Source organism: Chroicocephalus ridibundus, chromosome 2, assembly GCF_963924245.1.
Source record: "Chroicocephalus ridibundus chromosome 2, bChrRid1.1, whole genome shotgun sequence".
NCBI lineage: Eukaryota > Metazoa > Chordata > Aves > Charadriiformes > Laridae > Chroicocephalus > Chroicocephalus ridibundus.
This window is the reverse complement of record NC_086285.1, coordinates 651,315-669,806: the sequence shown is the minus strand read 5'-3', so window position 1 is coordinate 669,806 and position 18,492 is coordinate 651,315. Positions and strand designations below refer to the sequence as shown.

Below are 18,492 nucleotides of genomic sequence, written 5' to 3'. Positions count from 1 at the left end.
ACGGAACACCGGGACTGAGCCTCCCCTCTCGCCCGGAGCCCCGCTGCACCGGGACCCCGGCTCCCCTCCCGGGACCGCAGCACGCCGGGACCGACCCAACCTTCCCGTCCGGGGCTCCATAACACTGGGACCGACCCTCCCCTCCCGTCCGGAGCCCCGGAACACCGGGACCGACCCGACCCTTCCGCCCGAGGCACAGCGGGACCGACCCGACCCGACCCTCCTGGGGCCCCGCCGCACCGGGACGGACCCGATCCTCCCGGGACCGCAGCACACCGGCACCGACCCGACCCTTCCGTCCGGGGCCCCAGAACACCGGGACCGACCCGATCCTACCGCCCCGGGGCCCCGCCACACCGGGACCGGCCCTTCCCTGTACCCCCGTCCCCGTCGCACCGGCACCGACCCTTCCCGGTAGCCCCGACCCCGCTCACCTCCGCGCCGCCCCCCGCAGCCGCCAGGGGGCGCCCCACTCCCGCTCGCCCCAGCGCGGCGGCGGCGGCGGCGGTGATTGACAGCTGTCAATCAACCGAGAAGCGGTTGATTTGAAGGCCTTCCCCCCGTTCTCCCGCGGGTGACACCCACTCCCCCTCCCCGCCCCCCCCCCAAATTCCCGGTGGCCACCGGGGAAAGCCCCTCCCGCTGCGACACCGGGCGCGGCACCGCCCGGCCGGCAGGGGGCGCTGTGGCGGGGCGGCGGAGGGGGCGGGCCGCGGCCGGACGCGGGGTCGATGGCGGGGACGGCGACGGCGGCGGGGACCATGGCGGGGAGCGCGGAGGGGCCCGTGGCCGCCCGCCTGCGGGAGCTGGAGCGGCGGCTGGAGCGGGTGGAGGCGGCGCTGCGGGACCGGCCCCCCTGGGGGCTGCGGGGCCCCGAGGTACCGAGCCCGGGGGGGGCGGGGGGGGGGGGTCGGCCGTGAGGCCGTTGTGGGGCTGAGAGGGGGCTGGTAGTGAGCCATGGGGCCGCTCAGGAGGCTGTTGGGGGCAATGGGAGCTGGAAGGGGGCTTGTGGAGGTCACTTCTGAGGCCATTGTGGGGCTGAAGGGTGGTGTGCTGGGGGGGATGGGGGCTGCGAGTGGGTCTGGGGGGTCACTTATAGGGCCATTGTGGGGCTGAGAGAGGGCTGGGGGCTGGTAGTGAGCCATGGGGCCACTTAGGGGTCTGTTGGGGGCTGGAGGTGGGCTGCGAGGGTCATTTATGGGGCCATTGTGGGGCTGAGGGGTGGTTTGGGGGCTGGTACTGAGCCCTGGTGCTGCCTAGGGGGCTGTTGGGGGGGGGGGTGCTGCAAGTGGGTCTGGGGGGTCACTTATGGGGCCATGTGGGGCCGAGGCGGGGCTGGTGGCTGGTAGTGAGCCCTGGGGCCACTCAGGGGCCTCTTGGAGGGTGGAAGTGGGTCCGAGGGGGGTCACTCATGGGGCCGTTGTGGGGCTGAAGCGGGGCTGGTAGTGAGCCCTGGGTCCACTCAGGGGGCTGTTGGGGGCAATGGGAGCTGGAAGGGGGCTTGTGGAGGTCACTTCTGAGGCCATTGTGGGGCTGAGGGGTGGTTTGGGGGCTGGTACTAAGCCCTGGGGCCGCGTAGAGGGCTGTTGGGGGCTGGAAGTGGGCCTGGGGGCATCACTTGTGGGGCTGAAGTGTGGTTTGGGGGGCTGGGGGTGAGCCTGTGGGGCCAGTTAGGGGACTGTTGGGGTCTGGAGGTGGACTGGGAGGGTCATTTATGAGGCCATTGTGGGGCTGAGGGGTGGTTTGGGGGCTGGTACTGAGCCCTGGCGCCACCTAGGGGGCTGTTGGGGGGGGTGGGGGGCTGCAAGTGGGTCTGAGGGGGGTCACTTATGGGGCCATTGTGGGGCTGAGAGAGGGCTGGTGGCTGGTAATGAGCCCTGGGGTCACTTAGGGGCCTGTTGGAGGGTGGAAGTGGGTCTGGGGGGGTCACTTATGGGGCCGTTGTGGGGCTGAGGTGTGGTTTGGGGGCCGGTACTGAGCCCTGGCGCCACCTAGGGGGCTGCTGAGGTGGCAGCTGGAAGTGGGTCTGGGGGGTCACTTATGGGGCCACTGTGGGGCTGAGGCGGGGCTGGTGGCTGGTAATGAGCCCTGGGGCCACTTAGGGGGCTGTTGGGGGCAATGGGAGCTGGCAAGGGGCTTGTGGGCGTCACTTATGAGGCCATTGTGAGGCTGAAGGTGGTTTGGGGGCTGGTACTGAGCCCTGGGGCCACCTAGGGGGCTGCTGGGGTGGGGCCTGTAAGTGGGTCTGGGGGCATCACTTATGGGGTCACTGTGGGGCTGAGGGGTTGGTTTGGGGGCTAGTAGTGAGCCCTGGGGCCACTTAGGGGGCTGTTGGGGGCTGGAAGTGGGCCTAGGGGCATCACTTGTGGGGCTGAGGTGTGGTTTGGGGGACTGGGGGCGAGCCTGTGGGGCCACTTAGGGGGCTGTTGGGAGGTTGAGGGGGCTGAGAGTGAGCCTGGGGGTCACTTATGGGGCCATTGAGGGGCCGCGAGCTGTTTGGGGGGCGACAGGGGGGGGAAATCCAGGGGGCTGTTGGGAGCTGGTTGCGGGGGAAGGGGGCCTTTGTGGGGGCTGGGAGCGAGGGTGTGGAATTCCTTCGCGGGGGGGGGGGGGGGGGGCTTCTGGGGAGCTGCTTTTTGGGCTGTTGAAGGGCTGGGGGGTGGTGTCGGAGGGGCTGGGAGCTGTTTTGGGGGGGGGTGGGGGCGGGGAGCTGCCCCCTCCTTCAGCCCAGCCCCTCTGCTCCCAGGTGCCGGTGACGTTCCAGGACATCGCGGTGCGGTTCAGCAGGGAGGAGTGGGCAGGCCTGGGCGACGAGCAGAGGGAGCTCTACAGGACGGTGATGGAGGACAACTACGAGACGCTGGTGTCCCTGTGTAGGCTCCGTTTGCGCTGGGTTGGCAGCGGGCGGCGCTGCCCCGGGGACCTCTCTCGCTCAGGGTTGCTTTTCTGCCTCTTTGTGTTTCCTGGGGATCTCCAGCCCTCAACCCTTCCGCTCGACTCCCCGTCCCCTCCGGCAGCGGTCGGAGGTTGGCAGGTAGACGCAGGAGGGGGTGGTGAGCTCTCAGTATCTTCTTCTCGTGGGGAACAGGTACTCTGAACTCCTTGCATTGTCATTGCGGACGTTCCCCCTTCCTTTCCCTTCCATCATGGACGTTCCCCGTTCCTTTCCCTTCCATCGCGGACGTTCCCTCTTCCTTCCCTTCCATCACCGACGTTCCCTCTTCCTTCCCTTCCATCACCGACGTTCCCTCTTCCTTCCCTTCCATCGCAGATGTTCCCTCTTCCTTCCCTTCCGTTGCCAGCATTCCCTCTTTCTTCCTTTCCATTGTGGATGTTCCCGCTTCCTTTCTCTCCATCATGGATATTCCTTCTTTCTTCCCTTCCACTGTGGATGTTCCCTCTTCCTTTCCCTTCCATTGCTGACGTTCCCCCTTCCTTTCCCTTCCATTGCCGACGTTCCCCCTTCTGTTGCCGACGTTCCCTCTTCCTTTCCCTTCTGTCGCAGATGTTCCCTCTTTCTTCCCTTCCACCGTGGATGTTCCCTCTTCCTTTCCCTTCCATCGCCGACGTTCCCTCTTTCTTCCCTTCCACCGTGGATGTTCCCTCTTCCTTTCCCTTCCATTGCCAACGTTCCCTCTTTCTTCCCTTGCACCATGGATGTTCCCTCTTCCTTTCCCTTCCATCGCCGACATTCCCTCTTCCACGTCTGTCTGGATCCTCGTGTGGTTTCCCATCGGCGTGGAGGCCGTGCCGTCCGTTTGTCCTGCTGTGGCGAGTGGGGCTGGTGGTGCTCCCTCGGAGCAGGGGGAGAAGGTCTCACGGGGCAGCATTTGGGGTGCTTCCAGCTGGATTTTCAAATGCGGGGCCCTGGCAGCTGGAAATGAACTTTCCAAAAAGTCCGGTTGGACTCGATGATCTTAAAGGTCTTCTCCGTCCTAAATGCTTCCATGATTCGTCGAATTTGAGCAACGTGGTGTAGTGGGAGGCGTCTCTGCCCAGGGCCGGGGGGCGGGTTGGAACGAGATGGTCATCACGGTCCCTTCCAACCCAAACCGTTCCGTGATTCCGTGACACCCCGCTTCGCCCAGCCCATCTGGTGGCAGTGCCTCTTGGCACCGTTCATTTAGACAATTATTCTCTCACCCGATGAGCCCTCCCCGCCCGGGAAGGGGAAGCGGGGAAAAACCAAGGAAACCCCGGCATTGAAATATTAATAGATTTGACGGGATAAGACTAAATAATTAACTTTACTGACACTAAAGAACCAGTCTTGATCCCGATCCCAATATAAAACACCCCCGGCCTGTCCCCAGCCCGTTCCACCAGCAGGAGCCGTGCCCTCCCCGCAGGGACAGCCCATGGGGGACCCTGCAAGGAAGGGAAGGGCTCAGGGCTCCGGCACCGGGGCGAGGAGTGCTCGGGATGGCAGCCGTCCCGGGGGAGAGAGAGAGAGAGAGAGAGAGAGAGAGGGAGAGAGAAATCCTCAGCAAACTCTCTAATTTCTCTGGAATGTGCCGTTCACGGTATGAAATAACCCTGTTGGCAGCTGGGGGCAAGTGCCCGGGTCTCGCTCCTCCTCCTCGTCCCCGCACCAGAGGAGCTCGAAAACACCGAGACCTTGAATCCCGCACACCAGAGCTGGCTGTAAAGTAAATATTTTCACAGATTCGGACACTAGAGTCTCCTAAAAATGCAGTTTTCCCAAGCATTAGAAGAGACCTTGCTGAAAAGTGAAATTGCTGAAAGAGGAATTAATCCTGTGTCACCCGAACCAGGGCAAAGCTGGATTTCTCGGGGCTTTCTGGAGCAGGGATGGATTTTCTTGCGGTTGTTGCCGGGACGGGGCTGTCAGACATGCCAGAGGGTGCTTTTCATGCTCCCTCCCGTTTCCCCCCCCCTACCTAGAACTGCTGCCTGCCGGTCCCTGCCTGTGTCCGTAACTCCCCGTGTGCCGGCACTGACTCTGCCCCAGTTGGGGATGAAGATTCTGGGGGCTGGGACTGTCGCGTCTTGCCTCTGATGTCTGTCTTGCTCCGTAACAGACTGTGACCTCTCCAAGCCTGAACTCTTATCTCAGATGGAAAGAGGAGAAGAGCTGTGCGCGCTGCCGGAGTTGGACCTGGAGGGAGCAGATCTGTCTCCGGAGCCGGCCGTAGGTGCGTGACGCTGAGCTTCTTCCGTGCCAGAATCCTGGCTCCTTACTGGGAGCCAGCTTACCGGCACGATTGTAGTCCCTGCCCTCAGCCGCAGGGACCGAGGTGTCTCCCGTGGTGGCTGTGGATGGTCTGTGCTGGGAGAGGACACGGGGAATGTGTGCTGGGACGCCTGGATAGCCTGGAAACCCTCCCCTGCCCCAGCAGCCGCTGCGTGCTGCAGGGATCCTGATGCCCTGTGGGCTCGGGAAGGGGGGGGACCCCTGGGCTCGCTCCGCTGAGCTCCCAGCTGGCTGCCAGTAAAGCCCAGTGCCCTTCTCCTCCCCAGAGCCCCCGAGCTGCCCGAGCGATGACGGTCTGCTGGAGATGAAGACAAAGGAGTCTCGCGAGGGGAGCTGTAGGGACCCGGAGGAAAGCAGGAGCCTGGCGGTGACGCCAAACTGCAGTGCACGTGAGTAGCTGGCAAACCCAGCCCACGCCGGGGGTCCTGGGCCCCTGCCTGGCTGTTACCATCATCATCGTCATTATCGCTCCTCTTGCCTTCGCAGCGCACGTCCCTCACGAAGCCACCGCTGTGCCGGCAGATCTTGGCCAGCCAACCCCGTCCCCTTCCTGCCCTCTCTCCACGTGCTGTCGTGAAGCGGGGAATCTGAACCCGTCTCCATCGCCTCCCCCCGCAGCAGGTACCGGCGCGCAGCCCTTCGTCCCTCCTCGGCGGGGCCGGCAACCTCTAGGGGCCACCGGCACGCTCGGAGAGCGGCGGGAGGTTTGCGCGGGGCTCTCTTTGGGCCTGGGGTTTTCAGGACAGGTTTTACGTGATTTATACGGGCCAAGAAAGGGTTCTGACAGCGAATCCTGCTGCCGGCCTTGAAACCGTAAAGGATGAGGCGTGGTGTGGCGTGAACCAGCCCACCCAGTTGATTTGCGTCAAAGGATATGCCCCGATGTTTCTGTTGGAGACCCCCCCCGTCCTACCTAGGTGACGTTTGTCATCTCAAGAGGCCCTTGGGGTGTCTGGAGGGACGAGCTGTAGCTGCGCCTGGCCTTTATGCAGTCCAGGTGTGAAAACACCGAGCTGGAAGAGAAACGAGGGTGAGATTGTACCGGCTGCTGGCTGGGGAGGGGGTGGGAGGCGAGGGCGGGAGGAAGGCCCCGTGCTCTTTGTGCCTTGTCCTCAAAACCAAGTGGAAGAGTGATCCTCGGGTTCTGAAAAATTTCCAGCAGATGCAGAGGTGGGGATCCCAATGGAGGCTCCGCAAGAGGAGGTCACTGGAGAGGAGCCGGCGGTGCCCGAAACGCCCTCCAAGGGTCTGGAAGAGGAGAACGTGAAAGATTCAGGGAATGGTGGCCAGGGTCCGGCGGCAGACGTTCCCGAAGAGCCGGGAAAGGCGTCGATCCCAGATGTCTGCAGCGCGACGGCGCAGGCAGATCCCGGCTGCGCAGTCGCCGAGCCGGGAGAGCCCATGGAGGGCTCCTGCACGAGTCGGACTGCGGCCTGCCAGCGAAATTCCACCCGGGAGAAGTGCTACTCCTGCCCCGTGTGCAGGAAAACCTTTCTGCTGAAGATCAACCTCGTCATCCACCAGCGGAGCCACAGCAACTGTGTGCCTTACATCTGCGCCCACTGCGACCGGAGCTTCATGTCCAAGAAAAAAATCCGGCGTCACCTCCGGGCCTGGGCGGCCAAGGGGTTCTGCCAGCCCTCGGAGGCAGAGGAGTGCTCCGGCCGGGCGCCGTGCCCGGCTTCCCAGCCCCGAACCCCCAGCAGGGACTGCGGCACGGTGCGGGGGAAGCCCAGCCCCAACAGATACCCGCTGTCGCCTGGAAAAATGATGTATTCCTGCAAGGAATGCACGGAGAACTTCTCCAGTGAGAGCTTTCTGATCCTGCACCAGCGCCGCCACACCAACCACCACCTCATCCTCTGTCCCTGCTGCAACAGGACCTTCACCTGGGTCTCTGACTTTGTCCGCCACCACCGCAACCACACCGGCGAGCGGCCCTACCAGTGCGGCATCTGCCAGAAGACTTTCAAGCGCCGTTACCACCTGAACGTCCACCAGAGGATCCACGTGCGGCAGAGGGGGCTCTACGCCCACGGGGACCAGCTGCCGATGCCGGTGGCACCCGTTTAACCGCCGGCGGGGACGTGGGGAGCGGGAAGTGTGGGAGAAGGCGGGGTGGGAAGGCGGGAAGCGTCCTCCCGGGGACAGGAGGACACCGTTGGACCTTCTCTTGACCGTGGGTTGGAAGCTGGAGCGCAGGATGGAGGGTGCCCAGCCCTGCCCGTGCAGAAGCAAGGGTCCAAGCCAGGACACCGAAGCCAGCTCAGCGCGTCCCTGCGGGCGCACCCCTTCTCCTTCCAGCCTGCGGAGACACTCTGTGGCCGGGTCTTTGTTCTGCGAGCTTGGAGCAGTGCGGAGCGGAGGAAGCTCTCGCACCGTCCAAGTAGTCCCCAGACGGGCACACGGCTCCGGCTCGGTGAGGCAGAGCTGTCGGTCAGACTGCCTCTCCCCTGGGCACCTCCTGCTTTCCTCAAAAACCCTGACTCCTGATAATCCATCCCCAAAAGGCAGCTGGTGCCCGAGCTGCTTGGGCACAGCTCTAGATTTGCCATTGGACAAAACCGTTCTGCTGACCTGCGAATTCCCTCTTTCTGTAATTTCTGTTTGCTGCGACAAATGCCCACTGTTGCATTTTCCAGATTATTATTTTCACCAATGCTCTTCAACCTGGCTTTCTAACGCGCCGTGGTTTTTCTGTCCCCTGAGACCCGTGACCCTTCCATCACCTGCGAGTCGCTACAGGAAGACCCCCCCCACCGCGCATCACGAAGGACCACGGGGTCTCTCGGCACCGCCAGCCGGCCGCGCCCACGGTTATCGGCGCCGCACAAGCCCCCTCAGCTCTTGTTTCTCCGCCTGCGCCCTGGGCCATCAGCACAGAAACGCCTTCCCATGGGCCGAGCTAAAGCGTCAACGTAACAGGCCCCGGTTGCTCTGCAGGGATTGTCTAAGCGTGTCCATAGGACGAGGGTGGGGCCTTGGTCCTGAGCCCCGGTGGGACGCCGGGAAGAGATGGGGCACTGGGAGTGGGTGGGACACTGAGGACAGATGGGGCACCAGGAGTGGGTGGGATGTCGGGAAGAGACGGGACACCAGGAGTGAGTGGGATGCCACGAAGAGATGGGACACTGGGAGTTGGTGGGATACTGGGAAGAGATGGGCCACCGGGAGCAGGTGGGACACCGGAAAGGGGTGGGACGCTGGGAAGACATGAGACATCAGGAGTGGGTGAGATGCTGGGAAGACAAGGGACGGGGGGAGTGCATGGGACACCAGGAGCAGGTGGGACGCTGGGAGTGAGTGGGACACGGGGAAGAGATGGGACACCAGGAGCAGGTGGGACGCTGGGAGTGAGTGGGACACGGGGAAGAGATGGGACACCGGGAAGAGATGGGACACCGGAAGCAGGTGGGATTCCAGGAAGAGATGGGACACGGGGAAGACGTGAGATGCCAGGAGTGAGTGGGATTCCACGAAGAGATGGGACACTGGGAGCGAGTGGGACACTGGAAAGAGATGGGACACCAGAAGCAGGTGGGATGGCAGGAAGAGATGGGACACTGGGAGTTGGTGGGACACTAGGAAGAGATGGGGGACACTGGCAGTGAGTGGGACACTGGGAATGGATGGGACACCAGGAGCAAGTGGAATGCCAGGAAGACATGGGACACCGGGAATGGATGGGACACCAGGAGTGGGTAGGATGCCAGGAAGAGATGGGACACTGGGCGTGGATGGGACGCTGGGAAGACATGGGAGACCAGGAGTGGATGGGATGCTGGGAAGAGATGGGATGCCAGGAGTGAGTGGAATGTCAGGAAGAGATGGGACACCGGGAATGGATGGGTCACCAGGCATGGATGGGATGCTGGGAGCAGGTGGGATACCGGGAAGAGATGGGACACCAGGAACAGGTGGGACATCAGGAGAAAGACGGGACACCAGGAGTGGGTGGGACACCAGGAGCGAGTGGAATGCCAGGAAGAGATGGGACACCAGAAGCAGGTGGGACACTGGGAAGAGACGGGACACTGGGAGTGGGAGGGACACCAGGAATGGATGGGGCACCAGGAGTGGATGGGATGGTGGGAGTGGATGGGACGCCAGGAAGAGATGAAACACTGGGAGTGGATGGGACACCGGGAGTGGATGGGACACCGGGAATGGATGGGATGCTGGGAGCGGGTGGGCCGCTGGGACGAGATGGGACACCGGCACCGGGCACGGCGGTGGCGCTGGCCTCATCCCTTTTCTGGCGAGGGCCCATGGATGCCGCAGCAACGGAGATGCCGAACGCGCCTCCCTTCGGCACCGGGGGCCTGGCCGGTACCGGGGGCTACCGGGAATGGCGCTGGGCTCCTCCCGGTGAGGCGGGGCGGGGGGGTGGGTGAGGCCGGGGAAGCACCGGGCGAGGGGAGGGGGTCCGGGCTGGGAGCGGCGGTCCCGGTGTGGCGGGGGGGGGACGACACCACGACGACACCGTGGGGGGGACCCGGGGGCGGCGCGGTGTGTCGGTCGGTCCGGCAGGGGGCGCTGTGTCGGGGCGGCGGCGGCGGCGCGGGCGGCCATGGCCCGCTGGGGCCCGGCGCAGGTACCGCGGGGGGGGGGGGGGGGGGGGGCGGCGGGTCCCCTCACCCCCCCCCCCCCCCTCCCCCCCCATCCCCTCACACACACCGGGACCGGGGAGTCGGCGGGGACACGGGGCGGGGAAGCGGGGGGGGGACACACACACACACACGGTCCCGTCCCGCCGCCCCTCACCGCCCCCCCCCGCTCCCTCACAGGAGCCCGGGTGGGGGCCCGAGGCCTGGCAGCCGGTCCCGCCGCAGCCCCACGGTCCCCCCCCCCGGGCAGGGGGAGAAGGCGACGGCGGTGCCCGAGATCTCGCTGTGGACGGTGGTGGCGGCGGTGCAGGCGGTGGAGAGGAAGGTGGAATCGCAGGCCCGGCGGCTCCTGAGCCTGGAAGGGAGAGCGGAGACGGCGGAGAAGAAAGTGTCCGGGCTGGAGAAAGCGGTGCTGGATTTCGGCAACCGGCTGGAACGCAAATGGGCCGCCTTGGCCGCCCTGGTGCAGGAGAACACGCGGCGGCTGGAGCACGTCGAGCGCCAGCTCCAGCACAGCGGCCGCTGGGCAACCAGGCCCGGGCCGGGACCCGGCGGGGACGAGCCCAAGGTAACGGGGACGGGCTCACAGTGACCAACGGGGACGAGCCCCGGCTTATGGGGATGTGCCCACAGTGACAGGGACGAGCCCAAGGTAATGGGGACATGCCCAAAGTGTCAGGGACGAGCCCAAGGTAACGGGGACGGGCCCATGGTGACAAATGGGGATGAGCCCTGGCTAATGGGGACGTGCCCAAAGTGTCAGGGACGAGCCCAAGGTAATGGGGACGGGCCCATGGTGACAAATGGGGATGAGCCCTGGCTAATGGGGACATGCCCAAAGTGTCAGGGACGAGCCCAAGGTAACGGGGATGGGCCCATGGTGACAAATGGGGATGAGCCCTGGCTAATGGGGACGTGCCCAAAGTGTCAGGGACGAGCCCAAGGTAATGGGGACGGGCCCATGGTGACAAATGGGGATGAGCCCCAGCTAATGGGGACATGTCTGAAGTGACAGGGACGAGCCCCAGCTAATGGGGTTGTGCCCAAAGTGACAGGGATGAGGCCAAGGTAACAGGGACGGGCCCACGGTGACCAACGGGGACGAGCCCCGGCTAGTGGGGACATGCCCAAAGTGACAGGGACAAGGCCAAGGTAATGGGGACGGGCCCATGGGGACAAATGCGACGAGCCCCAGCTAATGGGGACATGTCTGAAGTGACAGGGACAAGCCCCAGTCTATGGGGATGTGCCCAAAGTGTCAGGGACAAGGCCAAGGTAACGGAGATGGGCACATAGTGGCAAACGGGGACAAGCCCCGGCTAATGCAGAGATGTCTAAAGTGACAGGGACGAGCCCCAGCTAATGGGGATGTGCCCAAAGTGACAGGGACGAGCCCCAGCTAAGGGGGACAGGCCCACGATGACAGGGACAAGGCCAAGGTAATGGGGACGGGCCCGCGGTGATGAATGGGGACAAGCCCCAGCTAATGGGGACGTGCCCAAAGTGACAGGGACGAGCCCCAGCTAACAGGGACATACCCAAAGTGACAGGGGCAAGCCCAAGGTGACAGGGACAAGCCCCGGATAACGGGCACATGTCCCAGGTGACAAACGGGGACAAGCTCCAGGTAACGGGAATGTCCCCAAGGCAACGGGGATGAGCCCAAGGTAACGGGGACGTGCCCACAGTGACGAAGGGGGACAAGCCCCAGCTAACAGGGATGAGCCCAAAGTGACAGGGGCAAGCCCAAGGTGACAGGGACAAGCCCCGGATAACGGGCACGTGTCCCAGGTGACAAACGGGGACAAGCTCCAGGTAACGGGAATGTCCCCAAGGCAGTGGGGATGAGCCCAAGGTAACGGGGACGTGCCCACGGTGACAAACAGGGACAAGCCCCAGCTAACAGGTACGTGCCCAAAGTGACAGGGATGAGCCCAAGGTGACAGGGACAAGCCCCAGATAATGGGCATGTGTCCCAGGTGACAAACGGGGACAAGCCCCAGGTAACGGGAATATCCCCAAGGCAATGGGGACGAGCCCAAGGTAACGGGGACGTGCCTACGGTGACGAAGGGGGACAAGCCCCAGCTAACAGGGATGAGCCCAAAGTGACAGGGACAAGCCCCAGATAACGGGCACGTGTCCCAGGTGACAAACGGGGACAAGCTCCAGGTAACGGGAATGTCCCCAAGGCAGTGGGGATGAGCCCAAGGTAACGGGGACGTGCCCACGGTGACGAACGGGGACAAGCCCCAGCTAATGGGGATGTGGCCACGGTGACAAACAGGGACGAGCCCCAGGTAATGGGAATGTCCCCAAGGCAGTGGGGATGAGCCCAAGGTAACGGGGACGTGCCCACGGTGACGAACGGGGACAAGCCCCAGCTAATGGGGATGTGGCCACGGTGACAAACAGGGACGAGCCCCAGGTAACGGGAATGTCCCCAAGGCAGTGGGGATGAGCCCAAGGTAACGGGGACGTGCCCACGGTGACGAAGGGGGACAAGCCCCGGCTCACAGGGACGCGCCCAAGGTGCCTCCTGCCGTTTCAGGTGCCAGCGGCGTGCGCGGATGAGGCGGCGGGTTTGCCGGAGCCGGAGTGGGGCAGGGCGGAGAGCCGGCAGAAGGAGCTCTGCAGGGTGGCGACGAAGGGGAGCGGCGAGGCTGTGGTCTCCCTTGGTGAGGATCCGTCTCTCCTGGCGCGGTCGGACATAATCGTCACCCCCCCGGGCCCAGTCGCCCCCCAGGGCTCAGTGTTGGGGCCGTTTGGGTTTAACGTCTTTATTGACGATCCCGATAAGGACGTAGAGCGTAGCGTCGGGCAGCTCGCAGGTGGCGCCGAGTTAAGCGGGAGCGTTGATCCGCACGAGGGTGGGGAGGCTCTACGGAGAGACTCGGATAGATCGGATCGATGGGTGTCGCCTTAAAAAGACTGTAGTTCCGGTATTTGTCTGTCAGAGACCCAGGACTTTCGCTGATTTAGGATCAGAGTCCCGCCAAGGGACTTCTCACTGACTCAGATTCACAAACAGCCGAAGTCGGTTACTTTGTTGAGAGCGACGGTCGCAGATTCAAGAGTGCCGTCGATAAAGTCACTGACGACGGTAGCGCTAATTACTCGAGCTTAATACGGCTCGCAAAAAATAACGCGACTACAACAACCCGGGGTAACGTTGCCCAGCGGGGGGAAAGACGCAGTGCTTGCCCAGCACGGCGTCCCGGCCTGGGGCGCAGGAAGAGAACGCAGCCCCTCGACTGCTCCCGCGGGGATCAAGTTTCTCCTCTCCCATTTGCTCCGTCCTTTTATCCCCCGGGATTACGAGGTTTCCCTCCCCTAGGTGACGCGTGGTGTGATTTGGGTGGAGAGAGGAGTGCTATAGCCGTACGCGTTTAGCACGATCTCCAAAATCTTCGTTAGCGTATACAGGGGTGTCAACGTTAATACGCATTTCGCAGGTAACGAGGCAAAAGCCAGTTACCGGGCAACGTGGTCCCTCAAGGAAACGGGGACCTGCACAAAGTCTCGGTTCTCTTGATTTTTACTGGCTCTGCTGGCGAAAAGCAGGGCTGTCCCGGCTCCCCAGGACTCCCCCGTTATTTACGTGCCCTGCGATGGCCAGACAAGCCTTCCCTCCCCTGGGCTGCGCGAGAGGGGGCAAAGCCAGCCTTAATCGCTCTTCGAGCACGGAGACTTCACCTCATCATCCAAATTCCGCAACGGGCCACAAGGCTAACGGGCACGAGCTTCCACAAGGCCAAGCGCCGGGTCCTGCCCTTGGGCCACAACAACCCCGTGCAGCGCTACGGGCTTGGGGCAGCGTGGCCGGAGAGCTGGAAAAGGACCTGGGGCTTCTAATTGACAAGCGGCTGAACACGAGCCAGCAGCGTGCCCAGGTGGCCAAGAAAGCCAATGGCATCCTGGCTTGTGTTAGAAATGGTGTGAGCAGCAGAAGGAGGGAGGGGATTGTCCCCCCGTACTCAGCACTGGTGAGGCCACACCTCGAGTGTTGTGTCTGGTTTTGGGCACCTCAATACGAGAGAGATCTCGAGGTGCTGGAGCGAGCGCAGAGGAGGGCAACGAAGCTGGTGAAGGGCCTGGAGAATAAATCTGACGAGGAGCGACTGAAGGAGCTGGGACTGTTTAGTTTGAGGAAGAGGAGGCTGAGGGGAGACCTCATCGCTCTCTACAACTCCTTGAAAGGCCGTTGTAGAGAGGTTGGTGCTGGTCTCTTCTCACAGGTAATTAGCGCTAGAACAAGAGGGAATGGGTTCAAGCTGCAGCAGGGGAGGTTTAGGCTGGACATTAGGAAAAAATTCTTTGCGGAAAGAGCGGTCGGACACGGGAACAGGCTGCCCAGGGAGGTGGTGGAGTCGCCATCCCTGGATGTGTTTAGGAGTGGTTTAGATGCGGTGTTGGGGGATGTGGTGCAGGGGAGAACTCTGTAGAGTGGGGTCGGTGGCTGGGCTCGACGATCCCGAGGGTCTTTTCCAACCTGAACGCTTCTGGGATTCTGGGAATCCGGCTTGCGGTGGCTCGTGGGCTGCCGCGCGCTCTGGGTGTCAGAACGGGCAGCGAGAGGCGACGCCTTGAACGCCTCGAAGGTTTGGTGTCTGTCGGTTGCGGGTGACAACCGTGCTTCGTGCTGCCCCCCCCCCCCAACCCCCGTGCGTCCGACGCACACCAACGCAGCGGTGCCAGCGTCAGCGGGGGCGCTGGGACGCTGCCGGGGTTTGTCCCTCTGTCAGCCCCGCGAGGCTTCCCCCCAAAACACCACCACCACCGTCGCCCCCCGCGCCGTGAGCGGGAGCACTGCGGGAGGAGCGGGCGTCCGCTGGGATCCCGGGACTCCGCGCAGAGTCTGCGGGAGCGGAGGGAGAGCCCTCCCGGCGCGGTCAGGACGGTGCGTGGTGGGGATTTCAGGTGACGTCCCCACGCTGTCCCCGGCAGCCTGCGATCCTGCACGCTTTATTGCCAGGACACGGGCCGTACATACACCCCCCCCACCCTCCCCCCGCAGGGATTTGCCGCGGACAGCCCTAAATTTTAGCACTAATTATTTTTTGGCGAAATTTTGGAGGCTGAGTGCCTGACAGTCGCTTCTTCTTGGGGTAACCGAAGTCATTTTGCCTGCTTTGGCTGACGCCACCCCATTTGCTGGGACGGTCCTGGGAACCCCGAGCCGCTGCTCTGGGAGCCCAGGGCCGCCACCCCCCCACGCCTCCCCCGGACACCCCCCGGCTCCCGCTGCGCGAGAGCAGCCCTTTATCGAGGCCGGGGGCTGGTGCTGGTCCCCGGTGTCAGCGGTTTGTTCCGCTGCTTCCTCCTTCCCAGGGTCTGGGGACGCCAGCTCCAAACCCGCTGCGCCGCCGCCGGCCGAGGACGGGGAGGATTCGGGTGCGAGGACCCACCTGCTGTCGGAGAAGGGAGCGGTGTCGGGGCACCTCGGCGGGGGTGAGTCACAGCGAAGGCTGAGAACGAGCATTTGGGTTGGGCTGGGTCTGTCCCTGCCGCCGCCGCTGCTTCCCCACAAAGCCGGGGGTTGGATCCTGCCTGCAGCGGTGCCCCTGCCTCCCCCGGGGGCCAGCGGAGCCCATCACGCCCCTGCCGGGAGCGTCTCCAGCCCTGCACGGGGTCAGGAGCTGTCGGGAATTGAAGCCATGCCATTGGGACTTCCTTAAAACTTTGAAGACCAAATCTTTTTTAAGTCCGGAAGAGCCAAAAAGAGCGGAAAACAGGGAGACCCGGGGCAAAGCGTAGCGCGAGGGTGGCTCTGCGGCTGCACGCCTGCAGACAGACCCTCCTTCCTGCTCCCGGAAGGTTTTGCTTTGACCCTTTTCCCCAGATTCACCCACCTGAACTCTGCCATTCCTGACAAAATTCCACCCGGGACTCTGCGGCCTCAGTTTTTGCCTTCGGGTTTCCTCAGTTTTGGTTTCCTTTCGAGTCTTGGCGTTGCCAGGCCAGCAGCCGTCCCTGAGCTCCACCAGGTCACCCCCACGAGGTGCCAGCGCCCCTTCCCCCCTCGCGTGCCCTTCTCCCCCGTTGCTCTCGGTGAAACCTTCCCGCTCCTTTTCTAACGGCCCGTTTGCTGGTTCGTGTCGCCAACGCGCCGGCGCACGGCGGCGGGGCGGGGGGAAGCTCAGCTCCCGCGCTGGCACTGCGGGCACGGGGAGAGCTTTCCCTGCCGGGAATGAACCTCTGTCTCTTCGGCAGGTGAGAAGATCGTCATCAAGACCGAAGAGCAGCAGCCCCAGGAGGAAGGAGCTGAACTCCTGGCTCTGCCGCAGGCACCCTCGGGGAGGCTGGAGGAGGAGGTTCCCCTGAGCCAGGAGCAGCCGGTGCCCTGGCAGAGCCACGCCGGCTTGGACGAGCAGAAGGCGGCAGGAGAGGCCTTCGGGGACTTCTGCAAACACGGGGCCGCCCAGCCTGAATTCAAGCCCGTGGTGGTGCCGGTGGAAGCTCACCCTGCCCCGGGTTTGCCTTTCCCGGCGGAGCACGTGCTCGGCGTGGGGACTGACCAGCCCTTCGCCCTGCCCCAGGGAATGCCGCTGGGAGAAGACGTGACCACGGAGACGGCCTCGTCGCAGCCCACCTTGGAGGAGCTTCGTCCCTGCGCCGTGGGGGAAGAGCCCCGCGCGCTCCCCTTGGGCTGGAAGAGCGTCCGGCTGAAGCGCAACCTCCTGGCGCGGCAGCAGAGCCACCAGGCGAGGAAGAGCAACGGCTCCTTCATCTGCACGGCCTGCGGCAAGAGCCTGGCCCACCACGCCGCGCTGCTGCGGCACCAGCGCCTGCACACGGGCGAGCGGCCCTTCCAGTGCCCTGCCTGCGGGAAGAGCTTCAACGAGAAGTCCAACCTCAACAAACACTACCGCATCCACACCGGGGAGCGGCCCTACCGCTGCCCGGCCTGCGGCAAGGGCTTCATCCAGAAGCACCACCTCCAGAAGCACCAGCGCATCCACGGGGTGCAGCTGCGGGGCGGGTGGGCCGGCCGGCCGGCGCGGGCCAGTGCCGCCGGGGAGCGGCTCTACCGTTGCATCGAGTGCACGGAGAGCTTCCCCCAAAAAGCCTCGCTGGAGGAACACCAGCGCCGGCACACCCAGCAGCGGCCCTTCCAGTGCAACGGCTGCAGCAAGAGTTTCCGGCACCGGCAGTCTCTGAACCACCACCAAAAAGTTCACGCCGTGGCCAGCTCGCCTGCCGTCAGCTTGCCCATCCACGAGACCAGCCCCTGCAAAGCTTTGACCCAGGATAATCCGTAGCGCGAGGGCTGGAGAAGGGAAGGGGCGGCGTTTCTCCGGGCTGCTCCGCAGAGGTGCAGCAGCCTGCGACGACGGCACACGCCCGGCAGCTGGTGTGGCACCGCCGTGGGGCTCGTGGCACCGCCGTGGGGCTCGTGGCACTGCTGTGGGGCTCCGCACCGCTGGGTCTCCAGGAGGAGGAGGATGGAGGCAGGTTGATGTGCTGCGCGGGCAGGAAAACGCGCCGGGGGTGAAGAGACTGGCCCAAGAGGCAACGGAGAAGGTTCAGTAGCCGGGGCTGAGCCAGGTTGTGCCGCTGCCCCGTGGAAGAGGGATTCGGCTGAGGAGCCGGATTCGGCTGCGTCGGGTCCGGCGGGGCGGGCAGCGGCGCGGTCGAACTCAGGGTTATTCAGACACTACCAGCGTGGAGGGGGCGCTGGGTGGCCCGGGAAGGGGCTGTTGCGGCCGGGCAGCAGCCGGGGTCATCGTGTTGTCCCCAAAGCATCAATCAGACGAGCCGGGAAGAGACTCGGATAAAAGACTGGGCTGACGGTTGTCTCCGGTTGTGGTCTCCGGTTGTGGTCTCGGGGAGGGGACGACTGGGATCGCGCCGAAGGGAGTTTGGGTACGCGATCCCTGTAAATCATAACATACGTCTCTCCCGTGGGTGCGGCTCCTGCTCGGCACCCCAGGGGCAGCCACCCCGTGTCCCCCCCCTGCCCCGGCATCCCATCCGTGTGACGCGCGAGGTCCTTTGCTCTGGGGGGGGGCGGGGAAGAGCCCAGCCCTCGCCCCCGGCGGTGTCGGGCACCCTTAATGAGGCCGTGATTAAGGCAGGCGAGGAGCCCTGAGGGGCCCCTGGACTCGCTGCCAGGGAGGAGAAGGCCACGGGCCAGGAGGGGAGGAACGCGGAGCCGCCCTACGGCAATGCGGACCTGCCTGATGGGAACTGCCCCATAGGAATGTAGGAGCCGCCCCGCAGGAATGCGGGGGCTGAGATGCCAGGGACCCACGGGACTCCCTCCTGCCTGCGGCCCTGCCCTTCCCCGGTCCCCTTGGCCGCCCGTCCTGTCCCCTGCGGAGGGCTCGACCTTCTTGGCCGTGGTCGGGGTGTCCCCAGGGCTCGGCCCCCTGCGCCCGCTGTGTTTGTCCCCATGTAGGAGCACCCAGCACGGCTCCGTGGGGCCCGGCAGCCTGAGTCCCCCCATGGACCTGCCCTGGTCCACGGGGGCAGCATTCGCAAGGCAGTGGCACCCCGGGGCACAGACAGTGCCCCTGTCCCCGCGCTTCGGCCCAGGGGGTGACAAGTGACATCCCTGGGGCGTGCGGTTGACAATCCTGGGGGTGTCCTGGTGGCACCCAGGGTGATGGTGACATCCTGGGGGACAGTGGTGGGCGACAACACCCCGGAGACACCCCTACTGTGGCTC

The 18,492-nt window shown here is 64.4% G+C and overlaps 2 protein-coding genes across 4 annotated transcripts; both read left to right on the top strand.

The window, feature by feature from the left end:
• The first annotated feature begins 710 nt into the window (after positions 1-710).
• Positions 711-7,884, top strand: LOC134510940 (zinc finger protein 268-like). 3 transcript variants are annotated; one of them, XM_063324157.1, is made up of 6 exons: positions 711-878; positions 2,747-2,873; positions 5,043-5,156; positions 5,482-5,604; positions 5,702-5,836; positions 6,378-7,884. In XM_063324157.1, exons 1-6 carry the CDS (start codon positions 732-734, stop codon positions 7,286-7,288), a joined length of 1,557 nt encoding a protein of 518 aa, XP_063180227.1. In that variant the 5' UTR covers positions 711-731; the 3' UTR covers positions 7,289-7,884. The 3 variants fall into 3 exon arrangements, with proteins under 3 accessions (XP_063180227.1, XP_063180226.1, XP_063180228.1); XM_063324156.1 differs by having other exon boundaries at positions 6,375-7,884; XM_063324158.1 differs by lacking the exons at positions 711-878; positions 2,747-2,873 and adding an exon at positions 2,956-3,088 and having other exon boundaries at positions 6,375-7,884.
• A 1,901-nt stretch (positions 7,885-9,785) lies between these two features.
• LOC134510938 (zinc finger protein 398-like) lies at positions 9,786-17,600 on the top strand. Its single transcript, XM_063324154.1, is given in 6 exon segments — positions 9,786-9,809; positions 10,003-10,056; positions 10,058-10,390; positions 12,373-12,499; positions 15,153-15,272; positions 16,035-17,600. Coding segments are annotated over 6 exon segments (1,707 nt in total). The 3' UTR covers positions 17,084-17,600.
• The last annotated feature ends 892 nt before the right edge of the window (positions 17,601-18,492 follow it).